At 49.4% G+C, this 25017-nt stretch overlaps 1 protein-coding gene across 1 annotated transcript in view; it reads right to left on the bottom strand.

Moving 5' to 3' along the window:
* The window catches only part of LOC104283329 (villin-1-like), a 36040-nt gene extending 20036 nt beyond the window's left edge, over positions 1–16004 (bottom strand). Inside the window, exons 1-3 of the mRNA XM_009881491.1 lie at positions 15973–16004; positions 2970–3051; positions 1751–1825 (exon numbers count right to left, since the gene is read on the bottom strand). Of these exons, the coding sequence (XP_009879793.1) occupies positions 1751–1825; positions 2970–3038 (144 nt within the window). The 5' untranslated portion in view covers positions 3039–3051; positions 15973–16004. The remainder of the gene's footprint in view (positions 1–1750; positions 1826–2969; positions 3052–15972) is intronic.
* Positions 16005–25017: the final 9013 nt, after the last annotated feature.

Raw genomic sequence — 25017 nt, 5'->3', positions numbered from 1 at the left:
GGCTTAACTCCAAAGGAAGCTGAGCCTGTGTGTGTGTGTTGCGATTCTTCTTATTACAGAAAAAACCCAATAGCCCAGAAAGAGGAGGCGGGTGATCTGAGAACAGGTGCGCTTATCGTTATGTGAGTTGTGCCAGTTATTTTTCAGCACCTACTGTGTTAAACCCTGTCATGGACACCTGGGAAAGGTAATAAAAGCTCATTTTATAAACTGGATTTGACACTAAGTTCTGTTTATTTGCTTTGTGCAGTGGTACCACAGCGAAACACACTAGAACAACTTGAGTGAAACACAGCTTACTTCCTCCAGGCGCAGCTAATTAATTTGTTGCAAAATCGCCCAATTTAATACACTGTTATTGAAGATGATCAAAGTCCCATTGTTCGGTGGACTATCTTTGTTTGGAGAGCCTCCAGTCAAGACGCAGAATGCACAGATCGGTATTTTTACGTTCCCATCTGCAGGGGGGAAGGAGAGCAGTGGGCTGATTAAAGGCTTTTCTACCTGGGGCAGCTCCTGCAACATAAGCTGAGCCTGTGAGCGTCAAATTCTATAGTGTATCCATAGTCAGCTTCTTGCGAGGATGCTCATACTCTCCTCTAAGCACGTCTTTTGGTGGCTGCTACCAAATTGATTCACCAAATGCACTCAAAAAGTTGCTTAAAGGCATATGCATAGGGAATGAGAGCAGAAGACTCATTCTGTGTCGCTATCCCAGACTGCTTTCACAGCTCCAAATAAAGAGGACATGCATTTGTTTATTGTGGGATAATGGAGGCTTTGCTGTCTCTTGACTGACGGAGATGTTTGCAGGAGGGATACTCAGACCCAGGAAGTGGGAAATGCTTCTGGTTTCCACCGTACGGATGTTGTTTGATGCAATGGGGCATGGATTGCTCTGTGCAGATGAAGAGATTTGGAAGGAAGTCCGGGAGGTGAGTGCAATCATTCTCCCACAGAGCTTTGGGAACACAAGGCACTTTGTACAGCCCTTATAGAATCATAGCATGGTTTGGGTTGGAAAGGACCTTGAAGACCATCGAGCTCCACCCCCCCTGCCATGGGCAGGGACACCTCCCACTAGACCAGGTTGCTCAAAGCCCCATCCAACCTGGCCTTGAACATCTCCAGGGATGGAGCTTCCACAAATTCTCTGGGCATACAGTAAAGTTGGTTCTCATAAGTTCTTCATGCTTCTAGCTAGCCTGGGTTCAGCTGGTTTCAAGTAGGTCTAGACCAAATTCCATGGAGCTCTAGACAGATGAAGTATCTTAATAAGGACATAAGAAGGGCTGCAGAGCCTCTCTGCTGCTTGTGTGACACCAAATAGGTGGCACACCTCCTTAACCCACATCACCTGCTGAGAACGAGACCCTCCAGTCAGCCACCTCTCACCCCCGCAAAAGATTCCCCTAAGTCATGCAAAAATAAACCTTGATTTAGTTTGCCAGGAATGTACTGACCATTTTGCCACAGCTGGACATGACTCAGTTGATTACAAGATAAATAATTTTAATGAATGACTAAGCTAATGGTTCCTCTGGTCTTCTAATTTACTAAACTCAGTCTTATTGTAACAGCCACGTTAAATTCAGGTGTGTCATTAGATGGTGAATGCGCACACACAACCACTTTTGCCCACAGTGCTGCTCTCACCAGTGAGGATACCCAGCACCCAAGCCAGAGCTAAAAAAAAAAGTGTTGAACCGCTTACCTACCCAAGAGACTAATGTCTGCTAGACTTACTTACATGCAGAACTATGTAACAGTCCCCTTCAAAAAACGTCCCATAAGCCTTTTCAGGTACAGGAACCATCTTCATATTCTGGAAGGAAATGAGTGTTTGGGTTATTGCTAGAACTTCAGAGCCAGCAGTTGATGTGTGTGAAACAGGACAGCTGGGGTGCATAAAACACTAAGGAGACAAGCAGGGTTTGGAGAAGGAAGAACCAGGGCTGTGCTTGTGAGCTAGGAAAAGCCACTTCTGGAGGAAATCTCAAAAGCACTAAGGGGTGAGACGGAGCAAATGATAATGCTGCTTGGACAGATCAACAAGTAATTTTTAGTCTCCTTGCCCTTCTGCAATCCTGTAGGTCTAGAGCAAGAAGACCTGGAGGTCAGGCTGAAGTGCTCCAGAACTTGTTTTTGTAGGGAATTTCCCAGGGGAGTGAGCACATCTCATCCTAGGTTTAGTTCCGCGACATGGTTTTTACTCAGTACCTATAAATTCAAGGATAACTTTCAGAGCTGCATTAGGATAACCACTTTGCCAGGGATTCATAGCAACTTAGCAGTACTGATAACAGACAGATTTGAGGAAACTGATGTGTCCCTCACCCCTCCAGACCCTGACTGCACCCTTCATCTGGTACAAGTGCACAATTAACCAGCCATGCCTGCCCAGCATAGGTGCCTGGATGTGCCACCCACTAGTATACACACAGCTCCTGAGCTTGAACTGGCTCTGTGGTTCCCTGGAATTAGAGAAATACATTCTTCTGGTGGCCCAACTTGTTTCCCAGCATAACACTTGACCCTTATGAACCAACACGTCTCCAATTACAGATCCTCTGTAAAGAAGCTTAGTACAGTGATTTGGAAAGAAATGGAAAGGCAAAGACCCTGTGGTATTTGGAACATAGCTGGGACTTGTAGAGGGCCACCAGCACTTGGAGACATGTGTTGGAGCCCTTTCCCACTGCTCCCCTAAGCTGACTCTGCACCTCAGTCTCTGCCCCGTCTCGTTGCAGGGGAATGTTCTTGGTGAACTGGGCCAGAAAAAAGGAAGAATTGAACACAGCCTCAATTGTTGCACAGGGAGATGTTGGCTCTCCGGTTTCGCACGGTATTGTATCTGTAAGACCCTCTTTTCCCACCCAGATTACTTCAAAAATATCTCTTTCTTGAAACATATGCGCACACACACACACGTTCAGAGGACATATTGCCATCATTGCCTCTTGTCATACCTCTATGCCCCATATCTGCAGTCCCAGCTTTCTCTCGATAGTCGGGAGGTTTGTGTTACCGTCTGTCATCCTGCAGTCTGAGCTAGAAGGGAAAGGAAGAAGAAAAAACAAAATAACTGTATAATTGGATACAACAGTAAGTGTGCCAGTCAGCTGGGTTCCTCTTACCATCAGTGGAGGTTTATGACACATAATCCACACCTTGAAGTGTCTCTATCTCTCTGCTGACTATGAAGAGAGCACAGCTGTAGTAATCAACAGTTAGGTGGGATGAAGTCCCATTCCCAGGCTATCCATGCTCATGGAGGGCCAAGCACAGTGTGGGATTGCAGCCCAGCAAAGACTGGATAGGATACCATTGTTCTGGTGTGTGATTATTTTTCCCCTATTTGAATAGGTGGAAAGGTCTCGCTGGGGTGTTGTCCCTGACATCAGTACTGTGCTGTTCCCACCATGGCACAAAGGGTGGCAGAGATAACAGTGGACCTCCAGGAGACCCATGCCCTCCTAGAGCAGCCATGGGAGGTCAAGTCAGGTACCTTGGAGCACTAGGAGCCTAAGGAGTGAAGCCCTTCCACTTCAGGATGAGATTCAGGTCTAAATTAAGACACCTGCAGGTATCTCAGGGCAGGGCACGAGGCTCTCAGCTCCAAAAAGGTCAATGGAGATGTAGCCAGTGCAGGCAGCAGAGCATATGGAGCAATCCAACTGATGACCCAGATGTCTACTTTACACATAGCCAAGCAGCTCTGTAGGCTCTGCTGCCTGTATGGGGAAAATGTAGCTTTCAGTCGCCCACAGAAAGGCGTCTGGGGGCATTTGAGATGTTTGTGGTATCTCGAGCTGCCCCGCTGATGGGTAAAGGTCTCCCATCCATCCTCTATTATATCTACCTGCTGTGAAAAGAAAAAAAAGGACAGCTGTTAGCTATGGTCCCTCTTCCTACTGCTTGGATAGCTGAGGTTTTGCTCAAGAAGCAACTCCTGAACCCAGCTTGTTTACGGGGCAAGCTCCTGAAGCAAATCAAACCCAAAACTAATGTATATGAAATCACTGGGTTACATCCTAGGAAAGCTGGGAGGCCCACGGGGCACAGTAGGTGTCTCCTGAGCAGCTTGGCTCCAATGGAGAGGCCACAGGACAGATTGTGTTTGTGTAGGGGCAAGACCCATATCAGCCATTCCCATATGAGTCAATCTTGCTCACAAATCAAAGCCCAGCTCCGAGAGAAAACACGGCTCACTGATTTCTGCGTTTTGCATTCATTTGCTTCACCAGTGCGCTCCCCTGATTTGCATTTGCTCATGACAGACTGAACGATTGTACAACGTTAAAAACAACAACCTGATTGACTGCATTTTCTTCTCTGTCTCTGGATGTAAAGGCTGCACTGATCGTAGGCCACGGCCTCTCCTGCGCTCCCCTGCTCAGCTGTAGGAAACCGCCTACGAGAAGGAACGATGCCACGGCTGCCTCAACTCATCACAACAACTGAGCCACGACAAGATGAAAAATAAAAGAAGCTATTGCCCAAAGCCATGGAACGAGCTTCTTCTGAAGGAGGAAAAGAACAAAGACAGGTGATCCCCTGCCAGAAGGTGTGTTTATTGCTCGTGTTATGAGAGCACGGAGAGACGTGCTGCGCTTGGCACCATGAAGTCATAAGAAGCAATGGTCCTTCTCCTGAAGAGTTCATGTACTAAGTATGAGCATAAAAAATGCTGTTCTAGGCAGGAACATTGCTCCATCCAGATCTCTCGTGGTCCAGAGAAGCCAGACCCTGCTCCTTGCACAGGTTGTAGAGAGATGCAGGTACCTCCAGAGGTGTTTTGAGAACAGCCCCAACACATGTCTGCTAACTGAGCAGGCACCCACCATCTGGCAGCACTCAGTAAGGGAATCAGATGTGCTGACTCCTTCCTGAACACAGATATATTTGAAGGACTGTGGAAGACTGAGACCATGTGGCCTCACGTACCTACCAGGAGCACATTCAGCAACCTTCATGTCCCTTTTGGTTCCTCCAGGTAGCTTCCAGGCAAGAAGACAAACAGCAAGGAGGAAAAAAAAAGGCACTTTTCATCTCAATTCCCAGAAAGGTAGTTGAAACCCACACAGATTAAAAGCCAGATCCAGGACGATATTTCAGTGTCTACAGAGGATCTAGACACTTTTCTGAATGGGGTCCTGACTCATCTACTATGAAGTCCATGGTTATCAGGAACTGAATCCAAAAATATGATCCCAGTTCAGATCTTTAACCAAAAGACCTTTCCTTTCCTTTTAACATGGCATTTGAAAGGTCCCTGTAAAAGAAAAAAACAAATAAAGCCTCCTTCCCTCAGCTACCTTTTTTATCTAGGGTTTTTCTTTCCAGCATCAAAAAAGAACAACCTGAAAATAAAGCCAATAAAGATGTTTGTCTGTGAGGGAGAATTTGAGGAGGGGGCTGGTGTGTATGAATCTTTTTAGCAAAACTGACACTGCTCCCTGTGGAAGGCAGCAGGCATCTTGCTCGCCTGCTAACAGCTCAGGAAACCGGCAGCTGGCCAGCTGTGAGACACAGCTGGCTCCCTGCTTCTCCCACCATCCCAACCTCTCCGTTGGAAAAAGTTAACCCAAAGGATGCTGAGATTCCTCTGAGCTCAGGCAGCTGTGTTGGACAAAACTCTCCAAAAGTCAGTAACGCTTTACTGATTCCCACCCAAACCTCTTTGACTCAAAATGGGGTTCTTGGATCTCATCTGATCCTGGGGGTCCTTTCTCCATCTCAAACCTGCCCATTAGCACTGGTCCCTACTTTTCTGGGAAATGCTGTCCCTCCCTCCCTCCTTAGTCATTAAACTGGGGGAAGTGTAAAGCACAGACAAGGTTGGCTGTTTCTTTGGACTCCAGCTTCTTTCGGCTGGTGGCCAACTTAGAAATAATAGGAATATGACTTATATAATCAGACAGCTCATTTCATTAATGATTTAATGTGGGTTTTTAATCAGATGATCCCATAATTCAACTCCTGCCCAGACACAAAATCCAGTATTTATGGAGTGAAAACCTCCCATCTGTGCTGAAATCAGGAAAGGCAGAAACTTTTCTAATTTAAAAAAAAGAAAGGGATGTTAAGAGGCTTGGGTTCACTGTGGGGTTTAATCAGCAGTGTCTGGGTCAGTTCCTATCTAAATCAAACCAGTTTTGCCCAGCGCTAGGTGAAACAAATTGGCAAGAAGCATGAATCAACTGCCTCTGGGGCAACAATGCAATGGGGAAAAAAACTGGTTATGGGGATGGACATTTGCTTCCTTGTACACAGACTCAGCTTTGCCTTCGAAAGGGGAAGAGAGACAAGAAAGCAGCTGTAGCTCCCCTCTTTGCCTCCACATTAGTAACATGCAACTACCCATCACCCACCTCCAGGGCCAGCTACCCCATTTTCCACCGTTTCCAGGGACTCTCACAACCGTGGAAAGAAGAGTCCACACCATGAGCGCGGGCTGAGAGGCAGCCACTGCACAGCAAAGACAACTGCTAGCTTGGAGCTGCTCTGCTGGGTCATCACCACTTGGTTAAGATACTATAAATTAAACCACAAAGAGCAAATGCTGCTGTCGGGGGAGGACAGAGGACCTGGAAACCGAATGTCAGCAGCTGGCCTCTTGGCTGAATGTCACCACCAGGACAACCTGGAGCCTCCAGAGGTAAAAGCAAAGCCATCCCTAATGTGATTTCGGTAACAAAGCTGGTAGGTGAGGGTGGATGGGTCTCTACTACACCCACTCCCCTTCACACACTGCCAAAATCACGGCAACGCTCCTGCTTGCTAAATGTGATCCCCATTCCCTCTCCAACCAGCACAGAGTGGGGAAAAGCTTTGCCTTCAGGAAGGACTAGATGACTAATTAAGTGTCAAGGTCACTCCCAAGATCAGTTAATGAATAACAGTTGGGTAGAAGTGCCAGCAATCACTACTTCATTTTGGTCAACCTGGTACGTGTTGAGAAAGCAGACCTAGGAGGACATTTCTTCAGGCAGACTCAGGCTGTTTGGGTGGGGAGGGGAAACAAGGACTCAGAAGGGGGATAGGAGATAATTTCAAACTCCTGAGGTTCGTTCTGAATTAAGCCTGATTTGGCTTGTCTGGGTTTTGGCGGCGCACTTACTCGGCTGTAGTCACGGTAATAAAAAAACCCCAGTGAAATGACTAATGCTCTGTACAGCTTCGGGAAAATAGGAAGCAGCTGTGGCTCCAGCCTTTCCAGGCTGAAAGGCCTAATTATTGGGAATACTTGGACTGGCATTAGATGAGGTAAACCAGGGCTGTTGAATTGCTTTCATTGTCTCCATTATAGCTGGGCATCTGGGCCCAAGTAGGTGCCATTTTTTGTTTGCAGAGAGGACAGCAGTTAACTCTCATTTTGCCCAGAGGAAAGAAATTTGATGTTGAGTTACCTTGTGTGGCTCATCAGCTACTGCCTGGGACTGTTGCTTTGAACAGTGACTGTCCCTAGTGAGTGACTGCCCAAAAGCACAGCACTCAACCAGTATAAGCTGTCTTTTATTTTCCTGTTGCAGGAGGAGAAAAAGAGGCTTTTATCTCACATGGAAAGGATGGTAGGGAGGTCCAGCAATGGGGTTGTCTTCTCTCTCATGTTGTCACACACTCAGGAACATAATATTCTCCTCCGATTTTCTGGCAGGAAGGCAAAGTTTGCATAGGTGAAAGCACATGCGACATACATCTCCATATGTGTATATTTGCGTTGGTGACAGCTCCTGTCCTCTTGCACAATCGCAGGAAGGGTTGCAATCAGAGAAGCTGAATCGCATCACCCTGTTGGATGTGCTGGGACGTGGTGATGAGGCAGGGGATGGGATATGTGCTTTGGGAGGTGGCAAAGGAGGAAGTACAGCATAGCTCACCCTCCTCCTCTGGGTCCCTTGAGGTCCAAGTTCAGGAGCTCGTTGTGGCCAGTGTGCCAAGGAGATGGCTCTGCGCAGATGCGCCTGGCTGACCACAGAGAGCACTTCAGTCTTCTTGGAAAGAGCTGTTGCCTGGCAGCTAAAATTACGTAAAACAGTCCTTGAAATAAGATGCTATTTCTGATCACGGTGGGCAATTAAATATTGGAACAGCTTATTAGGGAAGTTGGCAGGCTCGCCTTTACTTAATGTCTTTGAAATGAGATGGCTAAATGGCCAGGGTGTGCTCTCTGGGCTCAGGTCCTTGAGAGTCCGTGACCATGAGCCCCTGTTCAGGTGCTGCGCTTTCAGCAAGCTGCGCCTTCCCATCGGTTTGGTATTAATGAAATAACATGGATTGCTCCTCATGCTTCAGGGCTTCACCCAGCCAGGTCCACAAGTCAGAAAAGATCCCCTATCCGTACTACCAAATCATCTGGGTGGGTCATGAAAAGGGTTGAAGGGCGTTATTAGTCTTCTCTTAAGTAGAGATGCAACAAAACTTGAGATGGGGCATTGGACAGGATGAAGTAAGATTGTGAAGAAGCTTCTTGTGCACTTTTTCATGGTTAATGGCTCTGGAGCTAAGAATGGACTTCACCAGGTTCAGATAGGCAGGTTTTCCCTTTCTCTACGAATGGCTGCCAGGGATCATCAAACCATGTCTTGTCCAAACAGCTACCTGCCACCACAGGCAGCTGGTCGTTTCTGTTCTTTGTTCATGGGGCAAGGACTGGGATGCTGAGGACTCAGACGCTGAAGTCTGTTCAGCATTAATGTGAGTGAAGACTTAAGGGCCTGGGACAAAGAAGAGAATCACTGAGGTTCCCCTATGGCAGGGGGTTTGGAACTCTATGATCTTCAAGGTTCCTTCCAACATAAACCATTCTATGATTCTATGATTTTATGTTCTTGATGGCCTCTCAAGCTGGAAATGCTCTATACCCCAGGCAAGATATGAATTCCCTGTTCAGTAAATTCAAAGGACGCACAAACCCAGCTCCACCTAGCCAAGTAATTTCTCGGGTTCTGCATGAGCAATAACCAGTTCGCCCTGCCTGACAAAAGCTGACCAGACTCCCCAGGACCCCCTTGCTGTATCTCTTGAACCCTGCAAATTTAACCCACCTCCAACCACTGCCCCAGGCATTATCAAGAACCAGACCTTCAGCTTAGCGTGTCTTCCTATAACCTGTGCCTTCACCCTACGCTCATTTCTGGCATCTCTGACTTACTTAGTAGCTTACACACAGTCTTTCTGAGAAACCCACGGATGCTGTGAGCTTTACCTTCCAGTCCCTTGTGAGCCACATGCAGATCGGCTTTACATTAATGCTCCAAACCTACCATTGCTCCTTACTTAAAAGGAAGGAGCACAAGGAAATACTAGATTACTGGGAAATAACCACCTTCCCAGTTGCAACAGCCTTCACTCTGTATCTCACCTGTCTCTTCAAATTCCTCAGAGGACACCTGATTTATAACGGCAGGCAACTCACAATTTATCTCCACTGATTTTGACCAGTCCCTGCAGCTGCCTCATTTCCACCTGCTGTAAATTCTAGCTCAACACCTCTCTCCATCCAGAAAATCCTGCTTGTCTCCCTACACCTCTCTTTATGACCTCCTTTGTCCTCCCTATTTATCTCACTGCTGGTAGCTTTCCAACAGTCTGATGTCCAAGCAGATGGTCTTGGGAAACTGATTTGTAGGAGCGGATTTTTCCCAAACTGCTGCTATTTCGGAATCCTCCCTCTAAAATTTTAACAACTGACTATTTTTCCTGGGAACAGCAGAGCTGTATTGTCCCAGCAAAGTTCTCAACCACGGAAGAACAATGCACTGACAATTAAATCAGAAAGCCTTAACACCAGCCACAACTCCCAAGTCATGCGGTCTGAGTTTCCACATTCATCACGCTGGAGGCAGAGCCCAGTGCTCAGCAGTGACTGGCGCTGGGGAAGGGAGAGCAAATCGGCTGATGGCGGAGGCTGGCACTCCTTGCCTTGGTGTCCTATAGAGAAGGTCAGAGCACCCACGCAGCGCTTGACTGACTGTTTTCCTGGGAAGTCCTTCTTCCCTGGGATGTCTTTGAAAGCAGCAGGCTCTCCCAAGCAGGTAGCATCTCTGCAGGGTGGGGGCAGCCCTGTTAGACTCAAAGTTTTCAGCGGCAGCAGCAGAGTCTGAGCTGCAGTAACTTCCCCCTGAGATCAGTCCCAGAGACCGGCAACAAACTCTTTCAGCACAGAACCACCTCTCTCTCAGGATCTGTGAGAGAAAACAGTGTCAGAAGAGGCCGTTAAAAGCCTTCTGCGTGCAAGCACCTTGCAGAAGTGTTGCCTCTGGTATGGTGCCAGCTGCATTATTTTTCAAATAATAAAATGCAGCTTGGTGCACACCTACTTCAGAAGTATCCATTCCACCTCCGGCTCCTCACCGCGAGGTTATTGAGTCAGTAATGGTACAGAGCCCTCCCATGGGAAAGGCGAGCATCTAGTCTGCCAATTCATTACGAACAAATCTCTCCTTTCTTTCAGCTCTTTCTACCCTGGTGAAAGGGAGAGACCACTGGCTCGGGACCAGCACTGAGTCCGAAGGCAGGCCTTCGTGCCGCAGTGAGGGCAGGAGATGCACGTAGAAGGAAAACAAAGCCAGAGCCATTTTAATTCCTCTTCCTGGTTTCCGGGGAAGTGGTTCAGGTTGGAAACATTCTCAGAAACTAACTTCTAATTACTCACGACCTCCAGGAAAAAAAAGTTATGAACCTCTCACGCATCAGCATTTTAACGGAGCATTATTTAACCTAATGACTGCAGGGAAGTAAAACCAGAGCTGAGACATCACGGAGGAGAGCGTGTGTGTTTGGTCATGGGTACAAAGCTTCCTGAGCCCTGGGGATCAGCTGCACCTCAAAAGCTTACGGGAAGGGTGTGAGGGCTGGAAGTTGAGGAGAGACCCTCAAAAGAAGGCATTTTTCCCAGCTCAAATCGAGGAAAGCCCACTGCTTCACGTGAGGGTTAAAAGAGTCTGGAGGAAGGCTGGGAGAGGGGGTTGGAGGCTGCGATTCAACCACCCTCACTCGGATGTCTCAGTTTTAGGTGCTTAAGTGTGAGGAGGACTCTCCCTGGGTGGTTCCCCTCATCCTGACATTGGGTCTAAGGCAGATCTGGTGATTCTCAGCCAGGGAGGATTACTGTCCCCTCGGCCCATGGGGCAAACCCCTGGGTGGAGAGCCCAGCTTGCCACGCTGCCCTTCACCTCTCTCAGAGCGTGGGAGCTCAGTCTCATCCACCATGCCAAATGTGTCAGCATTAGCTGAGCTAAACACCACAAACAAACCGCAGTTAAAACCCAAGCACCAGTGCCTACCTGGCCCAACCTTCTCAAAGAACAAGTCTAAGAGTTATGACTTTGGCTACTGCATATAACAGCTTTATATTTATTGTAAGAATGTGTGTATGCATATATGTGCACACGTGTATGTGTGCAAGATGAAGAGCACGTTTTCCCTGGTGCACTGTTTCACTAGAGCAGTTGAATAAGCCCTTGCCATCAGGACCTTTGTTTGATGGTGGTGGAGCAGGGGTGCTGGTCTGGGTCCACTCAGACCAGCTGGAGAACTGGTTGCCACAGCATTGGCTTCCCAGTGGAAAGAGCTGAGATTAATATTGACTATCAAAAGGAAGGAACCGTTCCAGTTTAGTTTCAGTTCAGACCTGGAAGCATCACATCAAACTTGGGAAGAGAAACCCAGAACTCCTGGAAAAAAACAGGTTTACATTTCAGATTTCAGATGAAATGACCTGGACCTAAGCATGGTGCTCCGTAGGTACCTGTGCATTTCCATCGCTGGCCCAACAAAATGCAATGGGGGGAAGGTTTGTTTCTTGAGCTGCAAAGAAAAGCTTACCCTTTGTGTATGTTGGCTGACACACCTCTGCTGAAAGACACCTAAATTATGTCAAAACAAGTAGGTAGCAACCAACCCAACCCAGGTTTCCACTGGGACAGGGTGCTAAGCCAAGGTATGAGTTGCCTTGTATCGAGCTCTAAGGTCTTTGAAACAGAGCCAGACCTTCACAGGATCTTCTCTCAAGGGAACACCAGCAAGACATGCTGCTTTGGTAGCAGTCACCCAAACCAGTGTTAACTTCTCAGCTTGTGTTCAGCACCACATACACGGTGTGTTTATCACTGTTTCATCCATCCCTTCCAACCCAGGGTGGGCTGCAAGGTCACTGTGGGTCCTCCTGTGACTTTGTGGGTGCCACTCAGTTGTCACCTGTGTCTCCTCACTTTAAGTGATTGCTACTTGTGGAGCACCATCCCACCTTCAAGAGACCCCATGGCTGTGTCTCCTTCCTGAGACAGCTTTTGGTGGCAAATGGAGATGGGGTGGATTACTGGGAATGAGTGGCAGAGGGACATGGGGCAACAAGGAGGAGTAACTTTGCCCCTGTGGTATCATGTGCTGTATGATGGATGGTGTTGGTGCATCATGATTTTGTGAGTTAAACCCTGTGCTGCCCAGCTCTGGGGCTCCTGCCCAGAATCACAGAATGGTCAGGGTTGGAAGGAACCTCTGGAGATCATCCAGTCCAACCCCCTGCCAGAGCAGGGGCACCTACAGCAGGTTGCACAGGAAGGCGTCCAGGCGGGTTTTGAATGTCTCCAGAGTGGGAGACTCAACAAGCTCTCTGGGCAGCCTGTGCCAGTGCTCTGCCACCCTCAAAGGAAAGAAGTTCCTCCTCATGTTAAGATGGAACTTCCTATGCTCAAGTTTGTGCTCGGTACCTCTTGTCCTATCACTGAGCACCACTGAAAAAAGACTGTTCGCATCCCCCTGGCACCCTCCCTTTAAGGATTTATAAGCATCGATAAGGTCCCCCCTCAATCTTCTTTTCTCTAGACTAAAAAGACCCAAGTCCCTCAGCCTTTCAGTCCCTGTGCCCACCTCAGCACAGCTCTCCACTGACGTGGCACAGCGAAGAGCAAAGCCCCAGCCCACAGGGCCGCGCGTCTGGCTCTCACTTGGCATAAAAATTGAAAGCCATCCCACACAGGACCACAGCATGCGAATGCGAGAAGAGCATGCAATCCCCTCTTGGCAGAAATGAAGGCCGGCTCTGAGAGAGGAGCACGTCAGCTGCACATGGACAAAACATCCCTGCAAATACTGCAAACAGCTTTAGAAAGAGCCATTCATTAGGGACCGCCTTTTGCACCCAGAGCTGCCAATGGGAGTTTTGTCTGAGCACAGGGAAAGGATTCTGGCATCTAAAAGACTGGGATGGGTGGGATTTGCTCAGACCCTGACAGTTATTTCATAGGAAGCACCAAAGTACAATAATTTAGGCTCAAGCACCCTCCCAAAGGGAAGGCGGGGATCTAGATAGTCTCTATCACCCAAAAAAAGAATATGATTTCCAGCACCACCTATTTCTTACCCTGTTCAACTGTTTTTGTAAAGGCAGTTTTAAATAAAGGGCCATCCAGAAACCTATTCTTTCATCCCAGGGCATGGCAACAGGACATTTTTAGGTGGGAGAGGTCGGCTGCTCTGAATAGCTCATTCCACAGGAACTGCCCAGGATGGAGCTCAACCATGCAATTTAGCATCCCCTACGTCTCGTGTCTTTGACGTGGATATAAGGTAATAACAAGTTTCACTGTTACTCTAACCAGCACTGCTCAGATAAGCATGAATAGGCTCAGATAAGGACAGGCAACAAATGGTAAGGTTTCTTTTTCAAGCAGAAGTCCTTGGAAATCAGGGCAACTGAAGCAAATGCACATCATCTGACGTTGGAAATTAACATTACATCTGAGAGGACTTTGTGGACTGAGGCATACCGAAGACTTAGTGACAATATTCACCCCTTCCTGCATTCCATTTCCACCCAGAATGGGTGGAAATGTCTGATCATCCAGGATAAATCATAATTAGGCCCATTTCCAGGGTTGTATTATGTGGAAAGGTAGAGCATGAGAAGAGAGGTTTTAATGAGTCGCAGGAGCATGTATCTCCTTGTGACTGTCTGATCCATTTCTTTGAGGGGCCAACAGAAGCTGAAGAATGTATGTGAGTAAACAAAGAGCTGGAGCAGAGATATTTTGGGTGTGGTGTGTCCACATTGGAGTCCTTCCTTGAGCAGTTGGATATTTCATACACAGAAAGCCCAACCTGTGGATTTGTGTTAGTCCCAGAGCAAATTTCAGAAGGCTGCAAAAGAGCCCATTCCCTGTGACGAAGGCTGAACCTGGAGGAGAGATGGTGGTGGCACCTGTGTTCCCCAGGGGTGGCAAATGGAGCTGGGTCCGGTAGCCCAAAGGCTTTCACTGTGCCGCGAGCTCCCCTTCGCTGCACAGGGCATTTCAAGGGCTCTGCTTCCAAGTGGGCTGCCATGTATTTAGCTCTATTGAAATTGATGGAAGGCTTTTGGTCCAGCAGGACCTGCCCAGCACAGAGCAAAGCTCCAGCATCTTCCAAGCATGGGGCAGGTGTCTGAGCCGGTCTCCTCCTTGGCTGAGGATGAACGACCACAGCGTGGGTGGTGCTGGAGGAGCAGGCTGCAGGACAGACCCAGCCTGAAGTGACAGAGTCCATGGTGTGTCTCCTCCATGTCACATGTCCCACACCTCCCCGGGGGGTCCAGAGCAGGAAAGGTAACAACCTCCATACTTAAAGTCCAGAAAAACTTGCACAGCTCCACGGAAAAGATCAGGAGACACCACGAGGATCTTCAGCATCCTTGGCCATGCAAGAGCAGGGATTTATTGTCTCAGCCTAACCACAGCCCCAAGACACCGGGGAAGGCAGGAGACCAGGGTGACACCGCTTGTGGCCATGGCATGAAACCTTTGCTCCCAGCTGGGAGACCTTGGCAACTGTTGCCAAAAAGTCCTGCGTAGGACATAACGTCATGAGACCTACGTGTCCGCCAGTGGGAAGGGAGCTGGAGGAGGAAAAGAGAAGCCTGTTCGCTCAGGGAGGAAGAGGAGAGGAGGCTCACCTGGCTCTGCCAGGAGGAAGGCAAGGGAAGATGGTCAGGGTTTTCCTGATCTGCACTACGCTGGCTGGAGGCCAACCATACCTTCCCTTCCAGCCAGCATCTCAGCCCACGCAGCAGGGAATGGTGAAACCCCACCGAAAAGGAAGGCCTATGCTCTCTGATTGTCTAATCTCTGTTTTGCAGGCTCTAATCTGCCCATTTAGCGGCGGTGTGTAAAGAGCACCTGGACGGATGATTCACCGGCCAAGTGCTGCTCTTGTGGGGCCAGTTTGCTTCAGCTGCTGTAACGTTCGTTTACATCTGTGCTAGGGTAGCCTTGAATAAGTGCGAATGAACCTCCCGCAGACGCTAATTCATATCGGTTCCCCTCTGTGTTAAATATTTATGTTGTTAAAAGGCACGCCTAAGGAAAATACCGACAAGTCAGCCTGCAGCTCAACTCCATTACAACTCAATTTTATCTCGGCGCAATTTGCATCTCAAACGAACAGGATGAGAAAACACTCTGTACTCATAGAGCAACCCAGCCCAGCAGTTCAGCCATTAGCAGATCTATCGATTAGGTGACAACCAGACCTATCCATGAGAACTTACAACGACTTCTTCTCCCCGCCTGGACCCATAACGGCGTTGCAAAGGCAGGCGAGTTTTAAGCAAATCCCCACAGCAGCAAAGCATAAAACAAACCAGGCCAAACCAAAACGTCGTTAATTGCTCGTTGCATGAAATCAAAGCCAGCCTGTGCAGAGAGCTAAATGAAAAGCGTGTGTCCTCGGAGCTGATACGGAGCCCGGCCGGGTTCCCGGGGAGCTGAGATAGCTGCTGGTTCCAACCCCAAAAGGGGCTGATCAGGATGGGCTCATTGCTTTCAGTGAAGACATCCTGGCTTGCACCACATGAGCAATTTTTTAAAAAAAAATATGAAATCTAGTAATTTTTTTTTTTGGCTTGTTTCTTGCTATCCCCCAGAACAAAAGTCATCAAACAGTTCTGGCCTTTGGAAATAAAACCAAGCGGGGTGCAGGAGAGCTGCTTACCTCGCCGGAAAGCGCACGGTGTCCTCACAGGTCTCCCTTCTCTGCCGTACCCGGCACTTTTCTCCCCTCTTTGGCGAGAGAGTTTCGAGGCACTTTTGTTTGCTCTTCTGCTACCTTGTCAGCTCGGGAACAGCAGTGTTCAGTAATTCAATCCTCTACTTAACCGCAGAGACACTCCTACTCGGAGATCACACCCATTCCCAGGCTCACGGAGGGACAAAGAAGGAGCCGGTGTGAGAGTTTCAACCAACTCACTGTTTGCATCAAATATCCGCCAGCCCTGCATTCACCGAGCAGTAATGATTAAGTGCTGCTTTAATTAGAAACCTGTTTTGTCCAGATTTAAAAGGCATGGGGAGGGTGGTTCACCCCCCCACCCCCTTTTCTCTACCTCTGCTGGACAAAGCAAGGTGTGGTGCTGCTCAGTGCCACGTTAACGCTCAGGCCCGGGAGTCCCAGCCCCAGTCCCTGACTCTGACTCTGCCAAATTTTGGCACAGTCGGTCAGAGGGGAGAGGTGCTGGGGGAAGACCGCCCGCTCCCGTGCTCCCTGCTGGGCTGAGGGGGGTCTCCCTGTGAGCCCTGGCAGTGCGTGCAGCCCCAGGAGATGGGGAGCAGGGGTGAGGATTGCCATCAGGGTTATTGGCTGAAAGGGGGACGTAATGGAGCACTGGGGCATGCAACCAGGCTGCCCTCCCAGGAGAAAAGTAATGATAAACCAGAAAACCCCAGCGAAGCTGGCAGTGTTTGCCGTAGCCACCTTCTGCAGCAGAAAGCTGTGTCCGTGGGTATTCATTGCAATATCGTTAAGAAAAAAGTATATGCAAAGGGTGGCTGTAATATGCAGTTACCCCCTCTGGAAGCTGCCCCGATGCCACTGGCTGTGGGTGACCTGAAGTCAAACCATGTCCTCTCAGTCCCAACGGCTCCTGCCCGGCATCTGCGTGGTGCTGCTTGCCGCCGGCGGAGGGAACATCCCTCATTGGAGAGCAGTGGAGGTACCACTTCTTACCCTGTGGTCACCGGGCAGCTCTGCCTTTGGGGCACCCAGGGCTGTGTCCAGCTGGGTTTTGAGTATCTACAAGGATGGAGACTACACAAACTCTCTGGACTGCAAACCATCCGAGTCCTTCCCCTTCTACACACAAAGTTACTCTTGCCATTTCCTTAATTTTTTAGATTAACCCACACAAACTGAAAATAGATATGGATCAGCTTATCAGCTAAATCAGGTATCAGAATAGGTTTAAACCAACAGTTTCCACAGATCTAGTCCATTGACCCCAAGGGACATCTAATGGGAAGAGCACCCAAAATACTCGTGACATCAGCTGCAGACCAGTATACCACTAATCACAGATAGCTGCAAATCAGGGCACGGGTTGAACCTGCTCATTCAGCCTGGGTGTGCCCATATCTGAGAAGAACACTTCAGAGATCTTGGTTTCATGGTTGAAGGTGCAAAACTGACTCTTAGCAAGCAATTTATCCCTTAATGGCAGCAGGTTACAGCTCACAAAACCCATAACAGCCTTCACCTTTCATTTCATCATGCTGAGTGTCTTCCTCTCTTGCAGGGAACAGAGGAATCATGTTTTGTGTCTTTGTCCAGCCCACAGGAGATGGGGACCTGTGGCAGGACCTGCTTTTATCTTTGGTGTCAATCCCAAGCCCAGTGCTGGCCCAGCAGCGAGGGTTGTACACCGGCACTCTGGTGGGAAGTGTTAGAAGCTGGGGTGAGGACACCTGGAGACCTCAGAGGATCAACACCAAACTCCATCTTGATCTAGTTCCGCTTTTGCCACATGAACGCCAGCACCAAGGGTTTCATTAATCGCTGCTGTGTGTGTCTGGGTCCTGTTCAGTGCTGATATACACTGATGTAAACCAACCCGTTTCCATGGCTGCAGCTACATGTATTTGAGCTCTGGGATGAAGCACATCATTCCTATACCCACAACTTTGGCAAGGCTCATCAGGCTCGTGCACAGGTGATGTTTGAGCTGCCTCTCCCCTCTCCTTTCCATCACCACCATGAAAATAATCCTGGTGAGCTTTTAAGGAGTCCAAATCTGTAGAAATATATGTAAAGCAGTTTAGAACAGTCAATGCTGAGGAAAAATAAAATTTTTGTCATAAAACGTGGGCTCGTTTAGTGCTGAGCTGTAGACACTTTTGCTTACTGCTAATCCTGGTCATACCATGGGTTTATAGAGCAGAAAACATTATTTCCAAGCAGTTTAACTCCGTACTGGGGGAAAACAGAATAGCCTGACTTTCATAACTGAAACACGATCTGAGATGTTCCCGTTCCAGCTGTTTTTCCCATGTGCACGACCTGATGCACTCACGTTCTGGTCCTAAGCCTTGACTCAGAATTCCCAGAGCTCAAAGACCTTGTGGTTTAAAGTTTTTTTTCCTGTGTCCAGATGGCAGATGAGGCTGTTTTCAGTGTCCCAATGCAAGCCTAAGACACTGAAGACATTGTCACAGGTTGATGCTGGGGTAAATCAGAAGCTGCTAGGAGGAAGACTCTGCCAAAGTTTGGCAGTGTTGGGGCCCACATCTGCCTCTGCCTTGAGCGTCCCACATGCCTGTGGACAAGGTTAACATTGTGCATGGGGAAACAGGCTCTGCCAAGGATGTATTTGCAAAATGACACGTTGCAAAGGTATTTCCACCCTGCTTTTGGGTACAGAGCTCTGGGAGGAAGAGGGAAGGGCCAAACCCTGCAGATGAGATAACAGGGCAGGGGCCTCACACTTTGGAAAAGCAAGGGAAGGAGGCAAAAAAACCCCACAAGCTGCTCGAGACACCAGTGCAAAGACTCATCACTACTTATGTGAGGTTAAATGTCCTGACTGGTAGCAGCTAAAGCATTGCATGAATTTTTGAGAACGTTTCAGGAGAGTTTTCCTTGACCCACAACAAAAGCACGAGACGTTTTATTACACATTCCTCACGGAGCCTCGCTCAGGCTCTGCAAAAATCATTGCTCTGCCCTACAAAATCATCTTACAAAATTTATATAGTGCCTTTTATTGGCAGATCCCTTATGGATCTAATATAGGAGGATTGGGCCATAATTCACTGCGGTGCTCCTGGGTATGGGGATAAAGATGAAAAGCAATACGGATGCATGTACATCGACCATGATACATGCAAGGACCTCACCTGTGGGGGCTTAAAACTTGCTGAAGCAGAAGACTCCCCAGAAGTACATCTCAGCCAGCCACAGCATCTAACCCATGAGCAAGGTGGGGACGACCAGTAGCCATGAGGCACTGAGCACCAGCCTCAGGATTTGGCCCAGCTGCCTGCAAGGGGTGTTTTGATGTGGGAAAGTGAACACAGCTTTGCTCTTTGGCCCGGCGGGTTTGGACCGGTGGAGGTTGGGGCTTCATGGGGAAAGGGTTTCACAGGGCAGTGTTCTGCGAGCACCAGCTGACCAGGCAGCACAGAGCTGCCTCTGACAGGTAACAGTGTTCTGGTTAATGGCTAACAGCAGCAAATGGAAGTGTCTTGGGACAGGGGAAGGTGCCTCTGCACCGGGGTGAGGAGTCCTCCTGCACTGCGGTGCCACGGTGCACGGCGGTGCTGCACCGACCGAGACACAGTCATCTTGAGCTTCAGGGGGTCGTTACATCTTCGGCTCGTCGGCCCATGTCAGCTGATGACTCTCAGCACACAGGGATGCCTCCTGCAAACGAGCCCTTTCGGCACAGCTCTTGGGCATCGCTGCGCAGGGAGCTGTGTGAACGGCGGATCTTGGGGCAGCAGGGGCAGGACAGGGGACATCCTCTTCTCCCCATTCAGAAGAAAAGGAGTGGCCTTGGCAAGCCAAGGGCACAAGGTTAAATGCTGATTTTGGGCAGGAATAGCTTTGGCGAGAGCTCTAGAGATGCAGTTTGCCTCCCCAGAGCCAACAGCTTGCAGCAGGTTAAGACAGGAGCAGTTTCTCTGGCACAGCGGTTATGACACTGAGGCAGAAGAAACCTGTACCTGTTGCTCCAATTTATTGCTTGGCAATCTCAGTGCAACACCCATTTTAAGCCAGCTATGCTGGGCTGTGAACTGGGCATATGAGGCTCATGTTTCTTCAGGTTTATGAGAAAAAGTACTTCCCCCGCAAAAGAAAAGGAGAGAGGGGTCAGAGGTGATGACACCTTGTAGCATCACCGCAAGGTCTGCCAGGGCTTCTGGTCAGTCTTGAACCCCTCTTCAGTGCCCTAAAATATCTATGTCTATGTCCCATCCTTGAAGGTGGGAGGCACAACTCTAAGTCTCTGCTACCAGGGAGAAATACCTCAGTGAATATAACTGCACTGACTGTAACGATGGGACATAACAACACTGATGGAAATGGCCATACCATGCCAGACCTCCCCTGGTCTTTCTACACAAGCTCTGGCTGCTACTGAAGGCTTTGCAGAGTGATATACTGCAGCCTATTTTCTTTCCAAAAATTACACTGGGGGGAATGTGGAGGAGAATCCTCAGGGAGGGTGTTTCTTCCAGCCTCCCGCTGGTGAAGGACTCCTGCCTTGGAGCAAAAGAGATACCGTCACCTTTCGGAGGTTAATCTGCAACTGGCCTGGGTGAGCCGGGGAGGTGGCAATCTCCAGGGGCGGCTGGCCGTGCCTGTGTGCACTGCGGGCGTGGGTTCCTCTGCACCTCCCTCCGTTTGCTCTTGCGCTCCGCCGCAGGTGCACTGAGAAAACAGGATAGCCGAGGTGGGACCATGACGTGGCACAGGCAAACAGCAGCCCTGGCTGCCTTCCAGCCAGAGAAGGAACGCAGCAGAGGGGCCCCAGTTTGGATCCGGATGTATTCAGATCGTTGTTTTATCTGGGGAGACTTCCAGAAGGACCCGAGTCCCCCAAACCCATCACCCCAAGGTCGCCGTCAAACCCTACTCCTATTGCTGATGCCAGAGTTCAGCCACCTGATGTTCTTTGGGTTATTGGCTGAGTATCTGCTAGGAAGAATGAAGTTTGTGCTAGAAAAGCTTAGATTTGCTACTACTTCAGAAAATTAGCTTGCTTTTTCAGAATGCCGAAAAGCTTTAGGGAAGTACTTGGTGGCAATGAAGACTCAGCCGGATTTGGTCCTTAAGGGAACGAGAGGGAGAGTCTTATGGGGTGAGCTTTAAGGCAATGTGGTGGACTTCACCGAGTCTAACCACAGGGAAGTGACGTGCAGGAGAACAAAACTATTGTGTTCCTCAGTGTTTTTCTGATTTTTACATAAGCCACAACCAGCTCAGCTGAGGATCTGGACTAACAGCTGCTGATTACTGTTATTAAATTACAATCTTCTTCTAGAGATCTTAAATCCCGATTCAGCCCTTTGCAAAGCAAATGTAGGTGACTTACAGACTTAATCCCAGGGTAAGGCATCGTGGGAGCCTTGCACTGAGATGTTTACCTGTCTCATGTCTGTCTTAAGATGGTAGCAGGGATTATCTGTTGCTGTTATAGGGATGATGATACCAGGGAGCGAGCAGGGATGCAGACAGATAAGGTTTCCCAACCAGTATCACTGCAGGAACTGGGTAGTAAAGACAAAACCAAACCCACATCACCCAAGCACCAGCCTGGCAACTTGATAATGAAGACCAACCCCGTCTCAGCCCTCAGCCATGGCACGGAGCAGATGTTTTCCCTAGGTAGAGCAGCACGTCTACCTTGAAGAGGAAGACAATGAGGAGAGGAAGACAAAAACCAGAGAGGATCAGTAAAAACAAACATCCCCACAAGCGGGGTGGTTTTGCAAATCGCTGTACGGATAGTTTAGGAGTTTCACAAAACCTCAGGGGCTCTCTCTCAGCCCTAATGAAAACCTTATGAAACCCAGCAAATTCCAGCGCGCTTTGGTCAGGGTCATCAAGCAGAGCCTCTGCGATTTCCAGCGTCAGCTGAATCCAGCAGAAAGGAGACATTTGGCAGCACAGGCTGCTCAGGCAGGGGAGGCTCAGCCGCGCCGGCACTGGTTAATGGGTGTGCGAGCCTGGCAAAGGTTATCCCACAGCAGCCCTGGGGGCGGTGGAGGAGTAACTCGCTCGTGCCATGGTGGTGACACCCCCTGAGGTCCAGACTCCTTGGGACTGTCCTTTCATGGGAATCATACCACCAGCAAAGCGAGATGAGGGATTAATGTCTTGTTTTCATTTGGGAGCTCAAGCGAATGGAGGTTATTTATGCTTTTTTGGCCAAGACTACATGGGATGTCTGCACAAGAACCTGAAAGTCAACTCAGGTCCCCAACAGCTCAACCCCACCCTGCAGGAGAAGTGACCCAGGTTTCTCTCCTGTGGGGTACAAGGATGGTCCTTTAGTACCCAGTGAAACCAGCTGGTCCCAATGGGTTTAATGGGAGTTAGGATCACTGGATGCTGAAAAGTGTAGTTGCAGGACGTGCTCGCTTCATTGGCGAAGGCTGCTGGAGCTCTTACCCTCACTATTTATTTTTAGCATTCAGGCAGACCAGCAGTTTTCACAACTGTGGGAAACCTGGTTGCTCGTGTTGGTGACCATACCTGAGTGCTCACAGAATAGCTCCATCCTCCCTTGCAAACTTAATTTTTAACCCGCCTCGTTTCAGTGACCCGGCTGCACGTGTGACTACACAAAGTCACTCTGCCGCCGAGGGCTGGGGTGGGGGGTGAAATCCTGAAGCTCTGCCCTGCCACCGCTGCACACCAGCCTCCCGCACGAAATCAGTGTGGCAGCAGTTGCCAGGCTGCGGTGCCCAGATGCGGAGAGTGTGAGGGATGTCCACCTACCATGTCAGATGGGAACCGTGTCCTGGGAGAGGATCCAGGTTTTTCTTAGGGACTTTGAGGTTTGTTCCCCACGTCTTTTTTTTTGAAAGAGAGTAAAAATTTCTCCAGACAGCTGAGCTGAGTGTAACCACTCCTGTTGTTCGCATCTGCTGAACAGAGCTAATGAATTTCCAATCTTAGGAGGCAAAGGGGTGCGAGGATGAACGCAAGCTGCTGAGCCCCGGCACCTGCGGGCAGAGCCAAGGTCACGCCTGCCGGACTCAGGGTACAGCAGGTAGCTGGGGCTGGGGCCAGCCTGGCGGCGAGCTATTGTTTTCAGGAATGCAGCTCTCCCTGTGCCAACCAGGAAGGAGTAAGAAAAATCAATCACCCTAAAGGCTGAGAAATTGTCATCCTGCTAAATGTCGCCCCTCCCTGTTTTTCACGGTCCCTAAAGGGCGCAGAGCACCCTCTGTGCCTGACGTGGGCGCTTGGTCCATTACCCCCATGCATCAGACCCGCTGCCGTGAGCACGAGGGCACCGATACTCATCACTGCCTCGGGTCAGCTGATGAACAAACACCAGGCACTTTGCTGCGCGCTGCACGCACTTCTTCATGTGGCCTATGGCCTTCTGCATGTCATCTCCACGTACTTCTTGTAGACCAGCCCAAGGATCACACACAGGAGACGGCACGTAGGGTGGGCTGGATCGGGGTGGTTAACTAGGACCCATAGAGCTTCTCTGAGAATGGAAGATGAAGGGCTAGTTGAGGAAAACCACTTGTTTTTTGTTACCACAGATGTTTCAACGATTGAAGAATTCATGCAGCCACTTTTTTAGGCAACATCACAGTCCAGAGAGTTAAGTTGCTTCGTCAGAAATGATTTTCAAAAAGTCAAAGCCGGAGCTGAAACCCAGGTCTCCTGTGTCCCCTGTATTACCCACTGGGCCACATGTCACTACTGTGTTGCATTTAGACCTAAAAAGCTGCTACAAGCTTGGGTGCCAACAAGAATTGGTGTCCCCCAGCTGCCATCAAGCTCTGCATGACAGGCTGGAGAGGAACGGTGGTGCTCCCCGAAACCCTCTCATTTGCAGGAAGAGCCTCACCCTGAGGCTGATACGCCCAATTGCTCCCAAGAGCCTTTTGGTGCAAACACCAACACCACCCACCGTTAACGGGTCAGAGCAATGACACCAATGAAGCGCTCATGTGAGCCGAGAACCTTTTCCTGGGCAGTTCTGGTTACCGTGTTTGAACGCTAAACAAGAAACACGTGTTATTTCCGTGTGTGACAGGACTCTTTCTAATACGAGCGAGAGGTTGTGCTTGGGGCATCCTCCTGCTGGTCCCCAACAGAATTTGGCCAGTTTAGTGTTTCTCCTTCCTGTGATTCCTGGCTTTTCTGAAGAGCAACACTCACGTAAAGAGCCCATCTTGCAAAGGGCACGATTATCTTAGCATTTTTTGGCATGAAGGCAAAGCATTGGAAGTCACAGAACTACGCCCAGGGCTTGGCTTATTTGGATTAAACACATTCTCCAACGGAGTGAATGGACACCAGCTCTCTCTGTAGGCATCCACACAACGCAACGAGCAGTTCCACTTCTTACCAAAACTGCTCAGGGATAGACCGTGACGAGATGGCAGGGTCATCGCTGCGCACATGATGGCATTGATGTGCACTCAGACATGAGCTTTCTGGCCACGTTTGCAGGGCTTTTGCCTCGCCTGGAGTCAGAAGCATCGCTCCCTTTGCAAACAGGGAGGAGGAGGAGGGTGATACTGTGGCTCACCAGAGGAGGGAGGAGGAAAGGGCAGGGCACTCGCCCCTTGAGCAGGCCCTGGGGGTAGATCTGCTGCACCCACCTTTGTTTTTAGGATGTTTTCTCTCCCCAGAGAGAATCTGGATGAGACCATGAGTTGAGGATCTGGATGAGACCGGGACTCGACTCCTCTTTGCTCAAAAAGATTTACTGGAGAGGACTTTTCCAGACCACATTTCTTCCGCAGAGAAATCCAGCTCCAGAAGAGCATTTTGGGAGAGGACCGCAAACGATGCCTCCAGGGTTGCATTCCTGGGCTGGTGGATGAATCATTTTCCAGTCCCACAAGGGAAAAGCCCATCTCTAACGAACTGAAGGGAAGGCCAAGAACCGGGAGGGGATTTGAACAGGATGGACTGGTTTCCGAGTTTCAGGCAGTGGGAGTGAAGCCGAAGGAGAGCAGTTCGCACTGAGCAATGTGTGTGTTTGCACATCTCTGCTGGTGGTGGCAG

The sequence above is a fragment of the Charadrius vociferus genome, unplaced genomic scaffold, assembly GCF_000708025.1.
Source record: "Charadrius vociferus isolate BGI_N301 unplaced genomic scaffold, ASM70802v2 scaffold403, whole genome shotgun sequence".
NCBI lineage: Eukaryota > Metazoa > Chordata > Aves > Charadriiformes > Charadriidae > Charadrius > Charadrius vociferus.
The sequence above is the reverse complement of the archived record's forward strand: the minus strand, read 5'-3'. Positions and strand labels throughout refer to the sequence as shown.